General features: G+C 33.8%; 2 protein-coding genes across 5 annotated transcripts; one reads left to right on the top strand and one right to left on the bottom strand.

Annotated features, from left to right (window-relative positions):
• Window positions 1–357: 357 nt before the first annotated feature.
• Window positions 358–4387, top strand: LOC108328153 (uncharacterized). 4 transcript variants are annotated; one of them, XR_008246860.1, is made up of 3 exons: window positions 358–1339; window positions 3102–3184; window positions 4293–4387. XR_008246860.1 is itself a non-coding variant. In XM_017561969.2 (2 exons), the coding sequence occupies exon 1, from the start codon at window positions 508–510 to the stop codon at window positions 1306–1308; it is 801 nt and encodes a 266-aa protein (XP_017417458.1). In that variant the 5' UTR covers window positions 358–507; the 3' UTR covers window positions 1309–1339; window positions 4293–4387. The 4 variants fall into 4 exon arrangements, 3 of the variants coding, with proteins under 3 accessions (XP_017417458.1, XP_052728764.1, XP_052728763.1); XM_017561969.2 differs by lacking the exon at window positions 3102–3184; XM_052872804.1 differs by lacking the exon at window positions 3102–3184 and having other exon boundaries at window positions 4244–4387.
• Window positions 4388–5915: 1528 nt separating this feature from the next.
• On the bottom strand, window positions 5916–14728 carry LOC108328516 (protein LAX PANICLE 2). The gene is made up of 4 exons (XM_017562393.2): window positions 13418–14728; window positions 13172–13222; window positions 12933–13005; window positions 5916–6529 (listed from the first exon to the last, which is right to left on the bottom strand). Exons 1-4 carry the CDS (start codon window positions 14329–14331, stop codon window positions 6368–6370), a joined length of 1200 nt encoding a protein of 399 aa, XP_017417882.1. The 5' UTR covers window positions 14332–14728; the 3' UTR covers window positions 5916–6367.
• Window positions 14729–16776: the final 2048 nt, after the last annotated feature.

Here is a 16776-nt window from a genome sequence, read left to right as displayed (position 1 = left end):
ATAAAAATTTATTTTACTTTTAGAAAATAATAAATTTTAAAAAAATAGTCAAATAAAAAATATTAAATTTAAAAATAAAGTACTTAAAATACATATTTAAAGGTAAAGTTTGAAAAAAAAATGTAAATACGAAATAAGATAGTATATACATTTAAATTAAACAACTTCATTTATATTGAATTTAAGGTGAATAAAAATCTAGGGTTACACCTGTTAATTTTTTATAAGTAATTAAAATTAATTAATTAGTTTAGTGATAATTTGTCAACATTCAGTATAGTAGGTACACAGGTGGCATGCTGGATCTATTTCAAATATTCAATTCAGCGACTTGACCAGAAGACCGCCAGAGTCTATTTGGCTCCATCCACACTGTTCACCAATCCGTATCATAACCATCCAACGGCGCAAAATCTTAGAAGGTGATTGCAGCGTTGCACCCGAACGTACCAGAAAGCTACCTGTCTCCCTTATCCTGCGCACACCGCCCCTGCCACTGTAACCACAATGGCCGAAGAGCCCGAAACTAACCCACCACCGCCGGACCCTCCAATTCCCTCTGCACCGGAGGTTGAGGCGGAAACGGCTCCGCCGGCTGCAGCAACTGCATCGCAGCCGAGCATCGAGATCGCCGCTCCTCCGGCGTTAGCTCCGAAGCGGCAACGCCGTCCGAGCGTCCGTCTAGGAGAGATCGGCGACCAACGTGCCGCCTTACATGGCCACGACTCGCATACGCGCCGTCCGAGCATGCCGCCATGGAGCTGGCGGACTCCGAAGGAATCTTCAAGAACTTCGAAGGCGCGTTCCGTCACGAACCTCGCGAACGGCGGCGAAGAGTTCGGAAGCACCAACAACCGTAGGGGAAAGGCGAAGCGAGGAGGACCAACGGCGAAGCGGTTGAGATCAAACTGGACTCCGCGAGCAACGATGGACGAAAATGGTGAGGAAGAAGGTTTTAGGGATTTCGAACATGATCTTGAACAGGATCAGAGTCCGGTGCACTCGGTGGAAGATAACGGTGTGGATTATTGGCACGTGGATCGGAGCGAGGATCCTAGAGTTAGGGTTTCGGATAACGACGGCGTTGAATCGGAATCGCGGGAACGGAGGAAGAGCGACGGAGTTAGGTCCTGGCTTTTCGAGTTAGGTCTTAGTAGGTATGCGCCTATGTTTGAGATCCATGAGGTCGATGATGAGTTGCTTCCTATGTTGACATTGGAGGATCTCAAAGATATGGGGATCAACGCTGTCGGGTCCAGAAGGAAAATGTACAATGCAATCCAGAAGCTGAGGAAGTGCTTTCCGTGATCGTGGTGTAATGGGATCAAGATGAGTTAATGTATGTATCTATATGTATTATGTATGTGTAGCTTTTCATAGTTTCTTTCTTCTGGTTTTAAGTTGTGGATAGAAAATGCAGTATGTATAAGGAATTTTTTTTATCTATGGTGAATGAACAATAGGGGCTTAGTGATTGTTATTGTCTCTTTTCTTTGTTGAAACTTCTTGTCTGTCCTGTTTTCTTTCCCATTTTTTCTGTGTGATTTTGTTGCCATAATTGAAATATCTGTTTATCTGATCCCATGGTTTCTTTAACATGGGAGAATAATGAATCTGATGCTTGGCCACTTAATCAATGCACCACCCATATATGGTCAATGTAGGTTTCGATCTTTTGTTCAAAGATTGTTCATATGTTATTTTGAAGTAATGTGCAATTTAATGCTCCTGAAACTTCTGGTTAAGTTGAAGAGTGACGTGGTTTTTTGAAATGGAATTATTACGGAATCATGATTTCAGAAATATGTAGAGTCATTAAGTTGCCCAACAATTGATGATAATGATCTCTTGATTATACTAATATTTTTCCATCAAAGCATTCTCTTTTAGAGTAAGACTTCAAGCTGTTACTTTCCCCTGGTTGTTATGAAATGAATTAGTCGTTCATTTTCCTTACTTGCCTTTAAGCATGTATGCTGATTGACTTTAAGCCATGCACTGTGAAGTTCTTGTGCACTAAATTGAATTGCATTCTTTATGTAGCCTGACTTCTTGTTTGATTCTTCCATCTCTTGTTCCCCCATAGACTAAACAACTATGTTGATAAACTGCAAGCTTAAGCATCTCCTCTTCCAGTAGAATTCTTCTGTCTGTAAAATATAAGATTGCTGGCTGGACAGAATTTTGTTTCTGTATACTGATTAACCTTTCAGCTACTCTATATGTGTATGCTAACTATGATACTGCAGTAGGGGGTGATCTTTTTTATTTTTTTATGAAATAAGGAACAGACGGTCAGATATGATGTTGTACTTACAATTTATACTGATAAGATTTCATGATCCTCAGATAATTGTGTTAATGTTTATATTCTGCAAAGTAAATAGTCATAACTTATGGTGGTTGTGGAGGCATCTTTTTTTCCTTTTTTTCTTTCTCATTGTATACTTTGTAATTTTGCATTCTTATGTAAAAAATGACATAGTGGATGGTATATTGTCTATATGTTATGATCAGTATTCCAACTACTTGATCCTTATCGTAACTACATTTTGCAATGCCTTAGCTGGTTTGTGTTTGTAATGATTCAATGAGTTGGGTCATAGTTGAAACCACTGCCACAGTTTGCTTGAGTGGAAAGTCTCAATAGTAGGATCTCATGTGGAAAAATTATAGCCACAGTTTACTTAATACGGGAATTCTAGAACAGGAATTGACTACAGTGCCACTTCAGTTGGCTTCAATCAGATCTTGGCAGTGAAAAGCAAGGGAGATAAGCTGGAAAATGGCTTATAGTGATTAGATTTGATCCGTCTTTTGCATAGATTGGTATCATTTCAGCTACCTTTAACTTTAAACTGGCCAATGTGCTTGTGAAGCTAATCATGGTTTCAAACATACTTTTTGAATTAAGGGTATGTACTCATATTGCTTTAAATGCATTGCACTATATGATAAAACGTTTTGCCACCTAAGAAATCCGTATTCTATTTGATTGATTTAAAACGTTCCACCTTGCAAACAAGTTAAGAATCTATTCAGTTTGCTTGATTTGTCATGACTGATTAAGGTTTACCATTTGTTCTCTTTATTGTTGTTAGAGGTTCCTCTTGAATTCCATTTGCTTGCGTGGTACCCTGTCTCTAATATCCTTTAAGTCACAACCACTCTTGCGAGAATGGAAGTATGTTATCTTTTCTCTCAACTAAGGGGCTTCAATTCTCATAAAATATGAATATAGATGTTTATGATCACCACCCTCTTCTAACATGCTGTGAAAGAGAGGTCCTGGTCCAGTCATTCAAGGTTAAACTTTTTGACGGTATACGTCGGTCTCAAAATTATCTATTTGAAAATTTGAATTCAAGCACCTTTCTTTATTGGTAAATTACAATTAACATCCTTAATATATATATATATATATATATATATATATATATATATATATATATATATATTACTATTATATTAGCCTTCTAACTTAAAAAGAACAACTGCAATCTCTGATATCTCAATTGAATTTTTAAATTAATCACTGAATATTAATTTTTATCCATAAATATATGTTAATATTACAGTTTTAGTCAGTCATTTTTTTGGAGTTTTTGAATAATGCCATTGATGAAATTCACTACCCATCTAAAAACTAAGATGAAAGGGCTATTTCATCCTACATCTCTAAGTATTTCATCGTGCATCTCTAATTTCTTTTTAAATTCTAAAACTGTTCTTACAATTCAAAAACTCCTGCACCCCATTACTTATGCATTCAAGAACTCCTACACCCCATTACTTATGCTTCATCAGATATCGAAATTCTATGAATTTTTTTTTTATTAGGTTTTGAAATGCAATGAAAGATTCTTTTATTCTTTTCATCGAATGAAGAAAAATGTAAAATTATTTTCGAAAATTGGATGAAAGATTCTTTTATTCTTTTCATCGAATGAAGAAAAATGTAAAGTTATTTTCGAAAATTGGAGGTGTAGAATGAAATAATTAGAAGTATAGAATGAAATAGCCATAGAATGAAATCATTATAGGTACAGGGTGAAATAGTCATATGAAAGTTGTACGGGTGTTACTCCCTCCACCTCCCCAATTCTATTATATATTTTTTGAATTACAAAACTAACCTTTTATAATTACAAAAATAACCTTTATACTTTTTAATTTTAATTATTTACTTTAACTCTAAAATCTATATTTTTACCCCTTCTCACCCACCTCCCAACCTTCTCAGATTCTCACCCAAACACCATCATTCTCATCTTCCATTTTTCTTCCATAAGGGTTTTCTTCCTCCTTCAGCGGTGGGCGGTGTGCGACGGTGCGGCGGTGTTGCAGTGGTGCGACGGTGAAGTGTGGTGGTGCTTTCTCCCACAAGGTTAGTGATGATATTTTTAAAAAATTTTTTAAATGTAATGTATATATTTTTGCTCTGGGCTGCTCCTCTGCTTTTTTTTCTGCTGTGTGAGTGTGTTAGGAGAAAGGAAGAAGATAATCAGGAAAAACGGAGGTCGAACATCCGTTTGAATCTGAAACGGATGTCGAGATCCGTCGACGGATGTCGACATCCGTTTCAGATCCAAACGGATGTCCGACCTCCGTTTTTTGCTTGTATATTTAACGGTTGGGTCACGGTTGGGTCGTTTCAATTAGCGTTGTAACTCTCTCTCTTGTTTCGAAAATTGTTTCTGCAGAAAAAAGGGGATAAAGTGAAAAACAGAGTTGCTGCTATGGCAGTGTTTTTAGATTTTGCTGACGGTGAAGGAAGAGAACTGCCCGTACATGTTGATAACAGCCGCACTACTTTAACATATCTCTATTTTCTCTTTTATGACTTGTAACTTTAAGGCATACATGTTTAAATTTTCTAATTTTAATTTATGTTTCCTTGTATATTGATATGAAGTTTAAATTTGCAATTTGAAATAAATTATTCAGATAAATTGCTTCTGATAATTTGAAAAAAAATGGCCCAGTTTGTTTGTCAGAAGTTTACAGCCTTACACGCATTAAACTAAATCAATATTATTTAATTAAAATTAAAAAGTATAAAGGTTATTTTTGTAATTATAAAAGGTTAGTTTTGTAATTCAGAAAATATATAATAGAATTGGAGAGGTGGAGGGAGAAAATGTGGTGGTGGAGGGAGTAACACCCAAGTTGTACACACCTTGTTGTCCATACAATGGGCTTCTCAAACTAGTAGAAATGAGTCCAGTCCATAGTCTTCGTAAACGCAAACGCTCTTAAAGGAAGTAGGACGCTGGCCCAAGCAAACCAGAAAACTAAGGCAAATACTTCCTACACTTCCATAGTTTCTTTCTGCACCCCAATGAATATAATTTTTTTCATTTTTTTAGATTGCGCAATCCTGTCTACATCTTGTTAAGTTCGTTTCAGTATTTACAAGAACTTCTAAACTACAATTGCTAAATCTTTAAAATATTTTTATTATTAATAAGTTATTTTTCCTATTAAAAATAAATGAAAAATTGTACTTTTCTTAATTTATACTGTTAATGCTTAATTTTTATCATTCACGACTCAAGTCCTTAATTTTTTTAATGAAAGGATTTCTACACGTATTTTCCTCTTGAATAACTGTCTTCTTTTTTTTTACATGCCTACTGACCTTTCATCTGATTCTATATTTCTCCTAATAATCTTTTAACGAAAGATTTTTGCTTCCATTAATATATTTAACGAATACCAAACTTGTCTCTATCAACATCGGATACAATGTCGATATTTTCAAAAATAAATTTCAATTAATTAAAATAAATTTGACCAACTAAATTTTAAATGTTGGTGTACATACTTGTAGCCGACACAGAAATATTTTATGATAAATTTTAGATACAATATCATACTTAATCAGAATTAAATTCACTCATCAAGAACCATAATAATCATAATATAAGTTATTTTATTTTTCTCTTTTTGTCTATAAGCAGAAGAAAATATATATAAATGAGAATAAAAAGAGAGTAAAAGGGGAATAGGGTTAGTGGATAAAATTAGATTGAGTTTTGTGCCTGAAAATACATTTGATGGCAATTCCTCACCCACCCCGTCCAACATGGGAATACAATTTAGGGTAATTCTACCCACCCCAACCAAAACCCTAATGGAATAAACACTGTTTTGGAGGGACATATATATATGTGACTTTTTCCATAATCTCCATGTCAATTAAGAAATATAGAAGGGGAAGAAAAATCAAAATAAATAATAATCAAAACCCATTAGAATAGAAAATTAAATCGAAAAAAAAACTAAAAAAAAAAAGAAGAGGTTGAGGAAGTTTAGATAAGTTAACAAGGATACAATTAACAGCATGGAAGTTAATTAGTTGTTCTTAAGCAGTGGTTCTACCATAATGGAGCACCATGACATGATCCGAGGTTGAGGAATCTGAAAGCAAAGATGTTGTGGTGTCTCTGAGACTCCATATGTTATCCCTCACATGCTGCAACGTCAAGAAAGGTAAAAGTTGCTGCCCTCTGCATGTTATCTCTATCTGCAACACTCACATTTATTAATATTACTGTTATTATCATTCTCCATTATCATCTTCCACACACACCATCACGTGGCCACACAGTGATATATCCACCACCACAACAAAACAAATATATATATATATATATATATATATATATATATATATATATATATATATATATATATATATATATATATCTATATGATTTCAAGCAAAAAAGAAATACACAGTACATGCATGACCTTATTGCCCATGGTTAAACTCATTATACATATCATCATCACAACTTTTCATCCAGTGCGTTATTATAACAAATTATACTTTTTATAATAATCTTCATTTTCCTTCTTATTCCATTTTCCCAACTTTTTTTTTCTTTTACCTTTTTTATCTTCATTATTCTCATATACTATAAACCATCATCATGTTTACTTTTTCATATATAATCCCTCATCCCGATATTTATATCTCCCTTTACGCGACGCCTCGCTTTAGCTTGCTTTCAAGTAAAGACTCCACTGTTTAAATCATATATATATATATATATATATATATATATATATATATATATATATATATATATATATATATATATGATGTTTTATTTTCTGATTTCTACCTATCTTATTTCTACTAGAACTTAGACTCGTAATTGTAAAAAATGAAGCATTAATGTGGAGTTTGTAATCCATTGGAGTAATAGTAGTGAAGAGAAATGATGTTGAAAATGGTGATAGAGTTTGGTAAAAATGAAAACAGTGGTTGAGGATGAATATATGAAATCAGAATGAAGTCATGCTTTGTCAGTGGCTTACGTCTAGGGCCTACTTAGGAAGGCATAAGATCTTTGTAACTTCTACTTTACGCATAAGATTGTTCCACACAGGTCTCCACTTTGGTATTTGATTTTAATGTTTGAGAAAAGCAAATTTCTTTAAGGCAAGAGATTCCTAAATCCTTAAGCATGCACGCATATTTGGGTCAGCGGGCAATCGTGGAAATGCCCACCCAACCCACCTTCTCAAAAACTGCCCTATCTTTAATCATTATGGGGGCCCATTCAGACTTTCCTCCCAAGCCATAATCATCATCTCTTAGACTTCAGTCTTTTCTTTTCCATTCTATTCTATATTTCATATTAACATCTCACTGATCACCTCTTTTTATTCTATTAAACTAACATTAACACCATAACGTACAATATTATTATTATTATTATTATATCATGCAACGCTCGATCCATCAACCACGCCGAACAATAGGCATACCCACAATCTAAACTATTCTATCTTTTTATTCTCTTCTTCTTTTTTCCTCCCTTCAAGAGACCTAATCACGCCTTTATATTACTAAATTTTTCATCCTCGTCATGCACGTCTCCATCACGTTGCAACACCCAAACCCTAATGCATGCCACCGTCAACGTTACCACTGCCCTTTTGGTTTTTCATCATCGACTGTGGCTAACTTGTTTCGTCTGTCATATATAAAAACTAACTCCATATATATAAATATATATGCTTTATTTAATATCGTACGACAGGTTTGAACTCGACAAAGTATATTAATAAAGAAGTGATTAAAGTGGCGTGGTTCTTTATATATACTTCCAACTGTTTCTTTTTTAATGGTGCACGGAAATCAGTCAGCAAGTTTTGGTGTTTTTAAGTGAGTTTTGATGGTGAATTGGGGAGATTTATTAGAGTGTTTATACTGTGGTTGGTGGAAGATGCTGCGTACACATAATGCGATTCTTTCTTTTGGTTCCATTCCATGAGAGTGCAGCACTTGACAGTTTGATGGAGCTTTTGAGCCAAATATTCCGTAGAAAAGGAGAGAGAGAGAGAGAGAGAGAGAGAGAGAAAATGGCAATGGGAAGAAGGGCCTACATTTGAAGCGAAAGCGTGACGAAAGAGGAGAGAGAAAATCGAAGGCATGCAGATAGGTATTGAGTGGTGAGAATGACAGGGTCCACGTGTGATTTTGGAAGCCCTAGGATATGATGTTTGAGTTAAATTAAGAACAAATATCTGGTAACCTTTTTGTATGAGTAGTGCTGTCAACTAAGTAGGCCAAGATAAAGATATATCCAACTTTAAGATTATGTGTTTTTACATCTTAAAGTCAATGCACTCTTTATAAATTACAAAAGCAACAAGAAAAAGGGAAAAACAATTAATAAAACCCCTTCCACAATGAAACACATCTTTTTGCTTTCTTCCACTCATTATTCCCTTGACTATCTATTATATATACATATCCATGTTCATATTATGCCCTATATAAAACAAACCACCTTCTTCTTTTCTATTAACCTATATATATATATATATATATATATATATATATATATATATATATATATATATATATATATATATATATATATGCTTCTCCCTATTTCTTACATTAAATAACTTAGAGGAGAAAATTAACTCACAAATAATACAGCTAATCTGGATGTATGCTAATGCTAATAATAATATATACTTAAAATCTTTACAAACTATCTGAAACTTTTCCAGAATTTACGATCAGAAACTGATAAATAAACTGTTTATATATACACAGAAGAAAGAGATTAAGGTATATACATATACATATATATATATATATATATATATATATATATATATATATATATATATATATATATCTCCCTTAGCTTAAGTTATTGGATGTAACACACTCATTATAAACCTAATGATTAGGTCTTTATAGTTCGAAACCAAAATCATGTGTGAATTATATATATGTTCCGGGCGGCATGGGAACTACATGCAAACCAGCTAGCATATTCTTATATATAATTTTATGATGTCTGGTATACAACGGAGGAGTCTTAGGTTGACTTCTCGTAACAAACAAACAAACAACATCAAATTGGAAACCAGCAGCCAGAGAAGTTATGTTGAGTGCGTCACACATTCTAATTAAACTATGACAAACTTATTATATATTAATCTAATGATAATCAATAACCAGCACGTTTAAACTTTCAGTTCACGCAACTCATTCCCAGAATAATCTTCTTATATCAGAAACTAAATTTTGATAGATCGTAGATTTTTTCAGCCGAAAATAGTTTTTCAGAAAAGGTAAGTCGGCACTAAAGTAAATATATGTGAAACATGTGCCAATATATGAGCAATATTCAGACAAATAGCTATCCTCTTTATAACAAGCAAACATAAATTTATTCATTGAAGTAGTTGTCTTCAAATACAGTGTTTTATAATAAACAAATCCCACATACAACTCAATGACACCTCCCTGTGCATCTACTTATACTTTTTTTTAATAAGAAAAACAAAATCCTAACCATATATTTAAATTACTTTATTTCAATATTACTTAATATAATCATAGTCAAAGTTCATTCCTTCACGATAATATATTCTCATTTAATATATATATATATATATATATATATATATATATATATATAGTATAATATAAAAAAAAGAATACGAGGGGGTTGACCGAAAAAGCAACTTGCATGAAAATCTGACGAACAATGGAATGTCGATTTTATGTATTCTGCAATCTCGCATGACTTATTTTTTTAGAGAAATCTGGTAATGCATACCATGAACGTATACGAAAATTTGCGTGCTGGACTACAAAATTAAATTAAACAAATGGGTTTCTGAATGAAAGTTGTAATGCATGTTCGATACATTTGACACTGATGCTTCTGTTTCTTCGTGTCAGTTTGGCATGAAAGGTCTAAGACCATTATTCTATTCGTAAACATGTTCCTTGGTTTTTGTTGTTTAGTGGATAATGCTTCTGTTGTTGCCAACACAGACAAAACTGGTATTCAAGATAAACAAAACCTAAACATAATATATGACCATTGATACATATGCATATATATATATATATATATATATATATATATATATATATATATATATATATATATATATATATATATATATATATATATATATATCACATATTTATCATACATATATTACTCTTAATCCACTCATTATTTTTAAAAACTTATATTTCCTTCTACCTAAACCCATTCCATGTACATTCTAATATCAAACTCAAACGAAATAATTCTTATAAAAATTTGGCTTTTGTGGAAAAATAAATATCAAAGCAGATATTACATACAGATTGTTTTATTTGAAAAAAAAAATCCTATATTTTAGAAGTAAATAAATCATCAATTTTTAGTTACAAGTTCTTTATAAAACCATGTTTAGAAAAGCTTATCTTTACCAAAAAATTAGGTTCTTCGATTGAATTTTAAGGAAAAAAAAAAACGTTTTTGACCCCAAAAATCAGTCAATTCCATAACATAGCAAAGATCAAATGCGATAAACATTGATATTGAAAACACTTCCTGAAAATTCTTGTGGGTAGCAAGAATAAGAGAGGATTTAATACCTAAAATGGCTTAAATCTCCATGATAGGAAAAAGAAAGGTTAACATTTAAAAAAGAGCAAAGATTTAACTATTAAAGTCACTGAAATAAAAGTTCTTGAATATGTTTCTCGTTGCCGAAGCAACAATACTGATGTCAAAGTACGTTGTGATAACCTCAGACGTACAACGACATAAAGAAAAAAAAAATCAATCTCAAAAAATATGTCAAAAATAATTAAAAAGAGTAAAAGCAATGGAAGCTCCTTTACTAATTTTCGTAATCATTCAGAGTTAAAAAATTCACCTTGTTTATAAATGTTTCCATCATGCTAAAACTGAGTATGGTATGATCGACTTAGTGCAAATGATAAACGAGTGGGGTGAGCACCTAATCATTGTACATATATATAGATCTGAATTTTTCTCCTAGGTCATCAGATCTAGTAATTTCAAGGGCATGCATGAATATTATGATATAGATTTATGCGTTGCTTCGTTTTCTCTAAGGATTCAAACCTTTTTTTAGTAATTATTAGGCAACAAGTAGTAGTGGTGTTCGATGATGAAGTGTGCATGAAGTATTATAAAGTTCTGGGTCGACACACTATAATGCGCACATTCTAATAATATCACTCAATGCATATATAGCCTCGTGCACATGTTTCATAATGAGCGTAGATCATAAGTATCTCAAAGTACACCTAAATTTCAATACTAGTTCTGTACACTCTATCATTCAGTTTCCACACAAACTTAACATGCACAATCTCAACAACATACTTGCATTATTAATACTAGGGTTATACATACATATATACATACAGTATATATATATATATATATATATATATATATATATGTAAACCTATTTCTACTCTACAATCTTTGTGCTGTGACAGATGATGCAGACTGGTTATTCTTAATCCTGCTTAGTATATATAAATATGACCTTTTTCTTGTAAATTAAATCCTAGGTTACCAAGGGTTTTCTTCTAATCTACCCATTAGTTTACGGTGTGCATGGCCAACATTTCAGTGATCAACTATCTCTTATCTACACGATGAACATTCTACTAATGTTTAGTTTAAATCTTAATCTGGTTTAGTTCTTCAAAAGATTTCAATTTTTTTAAACAAGTTCCTACACATATGTTGTGTAGACCATATTTAAAGTTACTTTCATGCAAATCAGTGATAAGTCTGAAATCATGAACTACTCGAGCATATACTCGTGGGTGATTATTACGATGATACTGGGTATGTAGAGTATTCTAATCTGCAACAGTGAAACCAATTGCTTCAATGAAACTGACTTTTGGTTAGAAAGAAAATATATGTTATTTTTTTGCCGTGAAGTGATTAATTAGTAATTATGATATATCTTTAATTAAGGTTCTCCTTTTGAACAGTTGCGGTACACCTAACTAATAATACCCCAATTCCCACCACCAAACACGACACAAAAATAGAAGGTTCTTGGGATCCTATGTGGAAGCTCCATATATATGTAGTTATGTTGTGTTGGTGGGATGGACAAAAAACACCATGATTCTAATGAAGTCATGTTACACCATGACACAGAATGAGTATGAAATGTAATGAAAACGGAAATGCAAGACCAGTTTCGAGAAATATACTTCTCACCTGCATACTTTTTTTAATGATTTTAAGGGAAGAAACATATATTTGGTCCATCACTAGATAAACCTGCTTTAGTTCTGCTGTATCTTTCATCTTTCTAACCCCACTAGGTTTCTATTTTAATGTACTTTGGTACTTTTGATGAAAACGTAGTTCTATTTCCTTTTCGGACACTCCTATGTAATCCGCTATGTTCATTTTCATCTCGCTAATTACATGCCTAATAAAGGAGCAACAGATAAATGGGATTAGCAAGGTGCATGAGTAAGAGAGCAACGATGGAAAATCCCTAGCTTTTGCTACTTCGCACATATATATGAGCAGGTAGATTAATTATTAATTTATATATTTATATAAAAAGCTAAAGAGATGGTTGAAAGTCGAAAGTACCTCTGATTCGCTTTCCAGTCTGAGTTTGCTAACCAGATACTTCAATAGCAACCGAACTGTCATCCTTCCGTCTCTGAAAGTTCACAAAGTCAAAAAGAAATGATGAGTTTGCAGCTCCAAATACGATCAAATCATGATCAAAACGACATTGATTGCACACTGACAAGAAAAGCCCCAAGCTGCTCAAGAAAGAGAGAAGAAACAAACAAAAAAAGAAAGAAAGAAAGAAACCCGCTTACTTAATTCTAAGGTAGTTCTTAGGTATTTGTGGCAAGAATGGTTCTTTCGCTCTGCATTGTGCAAATTAAAACAAAGTGAGTTTCATCACAAAAACCCAATTAAATTGCACTAGCCTCGCTAGCTAGATGCATATAGCTAGATATAGCTAGATGCATGCACACACACATGTATTATATAGTGGATAAAAAGAAAATAAAAAATAGAGTACTGGAAACAAGTATTAATCTGCATTTTAATTGGCTTACTGATTCTGAGAGGCTTGTAACATGAACCATATTCCAGAATGAGGTCTTCTGGGAGGATCAACAACTCGAACAGTGACATCGGAGCTTGGTCCTGCCCCGGCCACGTCGTATTGATTAAATCCAGAAGAAGAAGAAGAAGGAAAGTGATGAAAGGGTGTGGGAAAGTAGGATCCTAAGGGAGGCCTGAAAGAGGAGTGACAGGTTTGTGATGAGGAAGAAGAAGAAGAAGAAGGCGGAGGTGGAAGAGGAGTGAAAGAGGACGAAGAGGGCATAATAGACATCGAAGGAGGAAGCAGTGGACCAAATGCCCAGTTCATCATCTCTTGATGACCAAAGGTTGAGGTAATTGGACCACTAGCCATGGACATGGACATGGACATGGAAGAAGGCGACGTCGTTTGATGCTCGAAAACCAAAGAAGAAGAACCACCAAAACTAGACCCTCCTCCTCTCCCGGAAGTCACCACCGGAAAAAACGCCGCCGGCTGATCGAACCTCCGCCGTGAGGGCAGCAAGTCTAACTCCACAGGCCCTGAGGCGATTGTTGTTGGAACGGTTCGATCAAGTTCTTCCTTTGTGCTCGTCAAACCTATGCCTAATTGAAGCCAGTTATTGTTATTATTGTTGTTGGTGTTGGTGTTTGTGTTTGCTCCTTCTACTTCTTCATCCTTTGAGGTCGAACCACAGCCACCAGGTTCAGCTTCCTCGTTGTTGTTGTGTCTGGACGATTCTTCCGCCTCAGCCATGATGTGCCTCCTCACCACAAAATCAGATCCTAGTAAGCAATTGTAGCCTCCTTCAACTTCAATGATCTGGTTCATAGCACTACTCGTTGTCGTGCTACCGTAAATAACATAATCACCACTCCTGTTAATGTTCTGATGTTTCCCGTTTTGAGAAGGAACCATGGTCATATTGAACTCACCCTACAGACCAAGAAACCAAATCCGATGATGTCGAAGCTGGACACGTGTCTGATCTCAGCACAACCCATTAGAAGAAGAAGCGGAAGAAGAAAAAGAAGAGAAGGGGTGTGGAATCTCGGGTTTATATTGTGCAAAAGGGTGAGGAACAGGAGTTGCATAGTGGTCTGCCATCATCGATATCATGATCAATAAGGAAGAGAGTTAACAGTAACAAGACAGCCATGAACTATGCAAATAATCCTCAGTAGCCGCAGCAAGAACAACAAAGAGAACTAAATAATTCTTTCTTGCAAATCTCACTTTCCATTAATTCTCTTTGTTTGGACGCTTGTGGGATAGAACTGTTTGCAGAAGCTATGAGAGAAAATAGAAAGAAAGAGAGAGAGAGAGAGAGAGAGAGAACGAGAGATGGTGGTCTCTCTGTCAGTTGAATAAATAAATAATTTTTTTTTATATTTTATATTTCCATACATGTCTTTCAGCATTATTCTATAACAAGAGTTTGTGTGCCTGTATAATTTGATAATTTTCTTAAACTCTAATGACGATGACTGTGTGATTAAACAAAAAATTATCATTAAGTTGAAATTCCAAATTGTTTAATTAATGATCAATCTCAGAGAAGATGGGGTAGCTTTTGGTATAATTAAATTTTAAAGGCTGATCATGTAAACACAATTCCTCTTGTAAGGGTGACGTAATTATTTAGTTGGGTATTTAAAACCTTGATTATTCTTAATTTTTGAAAAAACGAGAAATGTGATAACTTTCTGCTCTTTTTCAACAACTTTTTTTGCAATGTCTATTAATTAGTGTTTATTTTAATATGGGGGTGAACAAAGAGAAGGGTACTGCCAGCGAACAGTTTTGGGCCATGTTCCGAGGAGAAAATGACTGCAAAGGGACTCACCCTTTTTGTTATGTCCCTAAAAGCTCCTTTTTAGCCCTAATGACCTTCTGGTCGGGTTACCCTAATTATTAACATTTTAAATCCTCGTAAGTAATATTCGACAGACAAAAAATAATAAAAAGTAACTAATATACCTTTTTAAAATATATCTTGATTTATCTGGTTGTTTTGTTTTTCAACTCTAACAACTTTTACAGAGAAATAGTACAACTTTATAATAAAGTGATTTATGTATGCATGAATGAATGGCTTGTTGAAATAAATTTCTTCTTGTTGTTCTCTCTTTTGGAAAAAATATTCGATGGTTGTCATCTTGTAGTATTTTTGCATGTTCATTTTGAACTTTTTTGGTTTATATGTCCGATGTGATCCTGATCAATGGACTTGCTCTGAACATTCAACTGCATGCTTTTTGAATAATGCAACTTTTGAAAATGTTGTTGTCAAAAGTTTACTTTTACAGTGACTCTTATTACAAGTTTTCGAAGAAGTAACTCTAAAGGTATAGTTTTTAAAGAGTGGCATGGCAGCAATACCAAACTTAATTAGCCCACACACATTATTATTAATATTTTAGCCTCATATTGCCCATCCTTTCTGCATAATTAAATGTGTGACACAGATGCTCTTAGAGATCATATTGTAATGAATCTGATCACTGATCATGCAAAATGGCTACAACAAATTGTTGTTTAAACAAAAGGGTATTGAAATACTAAAAAGTCCACATTAAATAAGGAAGCAGCAGAGAGATCAAACAAAGTGCAGTTTTTTGGGTGTTTTGTTGTTATGTGTGTTTTTTTTCTTTCTCTTTTTCTGCTATGGGAATTGGGGAAGGAGAATATAAGTAATTTAAGTGGGAGGGCATGATGACCTACCTGTCAAGAATGGCATAAAATAGAAGGACACATATAATAAAGAAGGGCAAAGGACACATTGGACACAAGTCATTAATTCATTATTAAGATGCAATTATAAAGAAATAAATAGAATAGGAGTTTCATTTGGGCATGCATGATGATGATGGTGTCTCCACACAACCCAAGAATCCAAACACTGCGACGTGGGCTTTTACTGTAAGACATTCGTTGCAAAAGCCATGTGCTTCCCACCCTCCTTGCATCTATCTGTACGGTCTCTCTCTCTTTCTCTCTGTGTCTCTCTTAATTTGTGTGATATGTTCTGTTATATATACTATATTTTTTCTGTTTCTTGGGAGGACCAATATCAAGAGACTCTTCAAAATCAATTTTTCACTGATGTTCCAAACCAACTCTATCAGACACTATCGTTAGATCAATTGTTACAATTGAAGTATATATGGTTTGTGTTAAAAAGGTATTCTGAAGGATCGAAAGAAAAAGAGATATTTAAACTGTTCTTTATCTTTAACTAAACAATATGAAACTACTGAATGGAACATCTGATAATGCTAATCATATTGATTTCATATTTATATTTCAATTTTCAATGTTTAAAGATGAACAATGAGCTTGGCTGAACATTGCTGAAAAGCTGGTCCT

Source organism: Vigna angularis, chromosome 2 (genome assembly GCF_016808095.1).
Source record: "Vigna angularis cultivar LongXiaoDou No.4 chromosome 2, ASM1680809v1, whole genome shotgun sequence".
Classification (NCBI taxonomy): domain Eukaryota; kingdom Viridiplantae; phylum Streptophyta; class Magnoliopsida; order Fabales; family Fabaceae; genus Vigna; species Vigna angularis.
The sequence above is the reverse complement of the archived record's forward strand: the minus strand, read 5'-3'. Positions and strand labels throughout refer to the sequence as shown.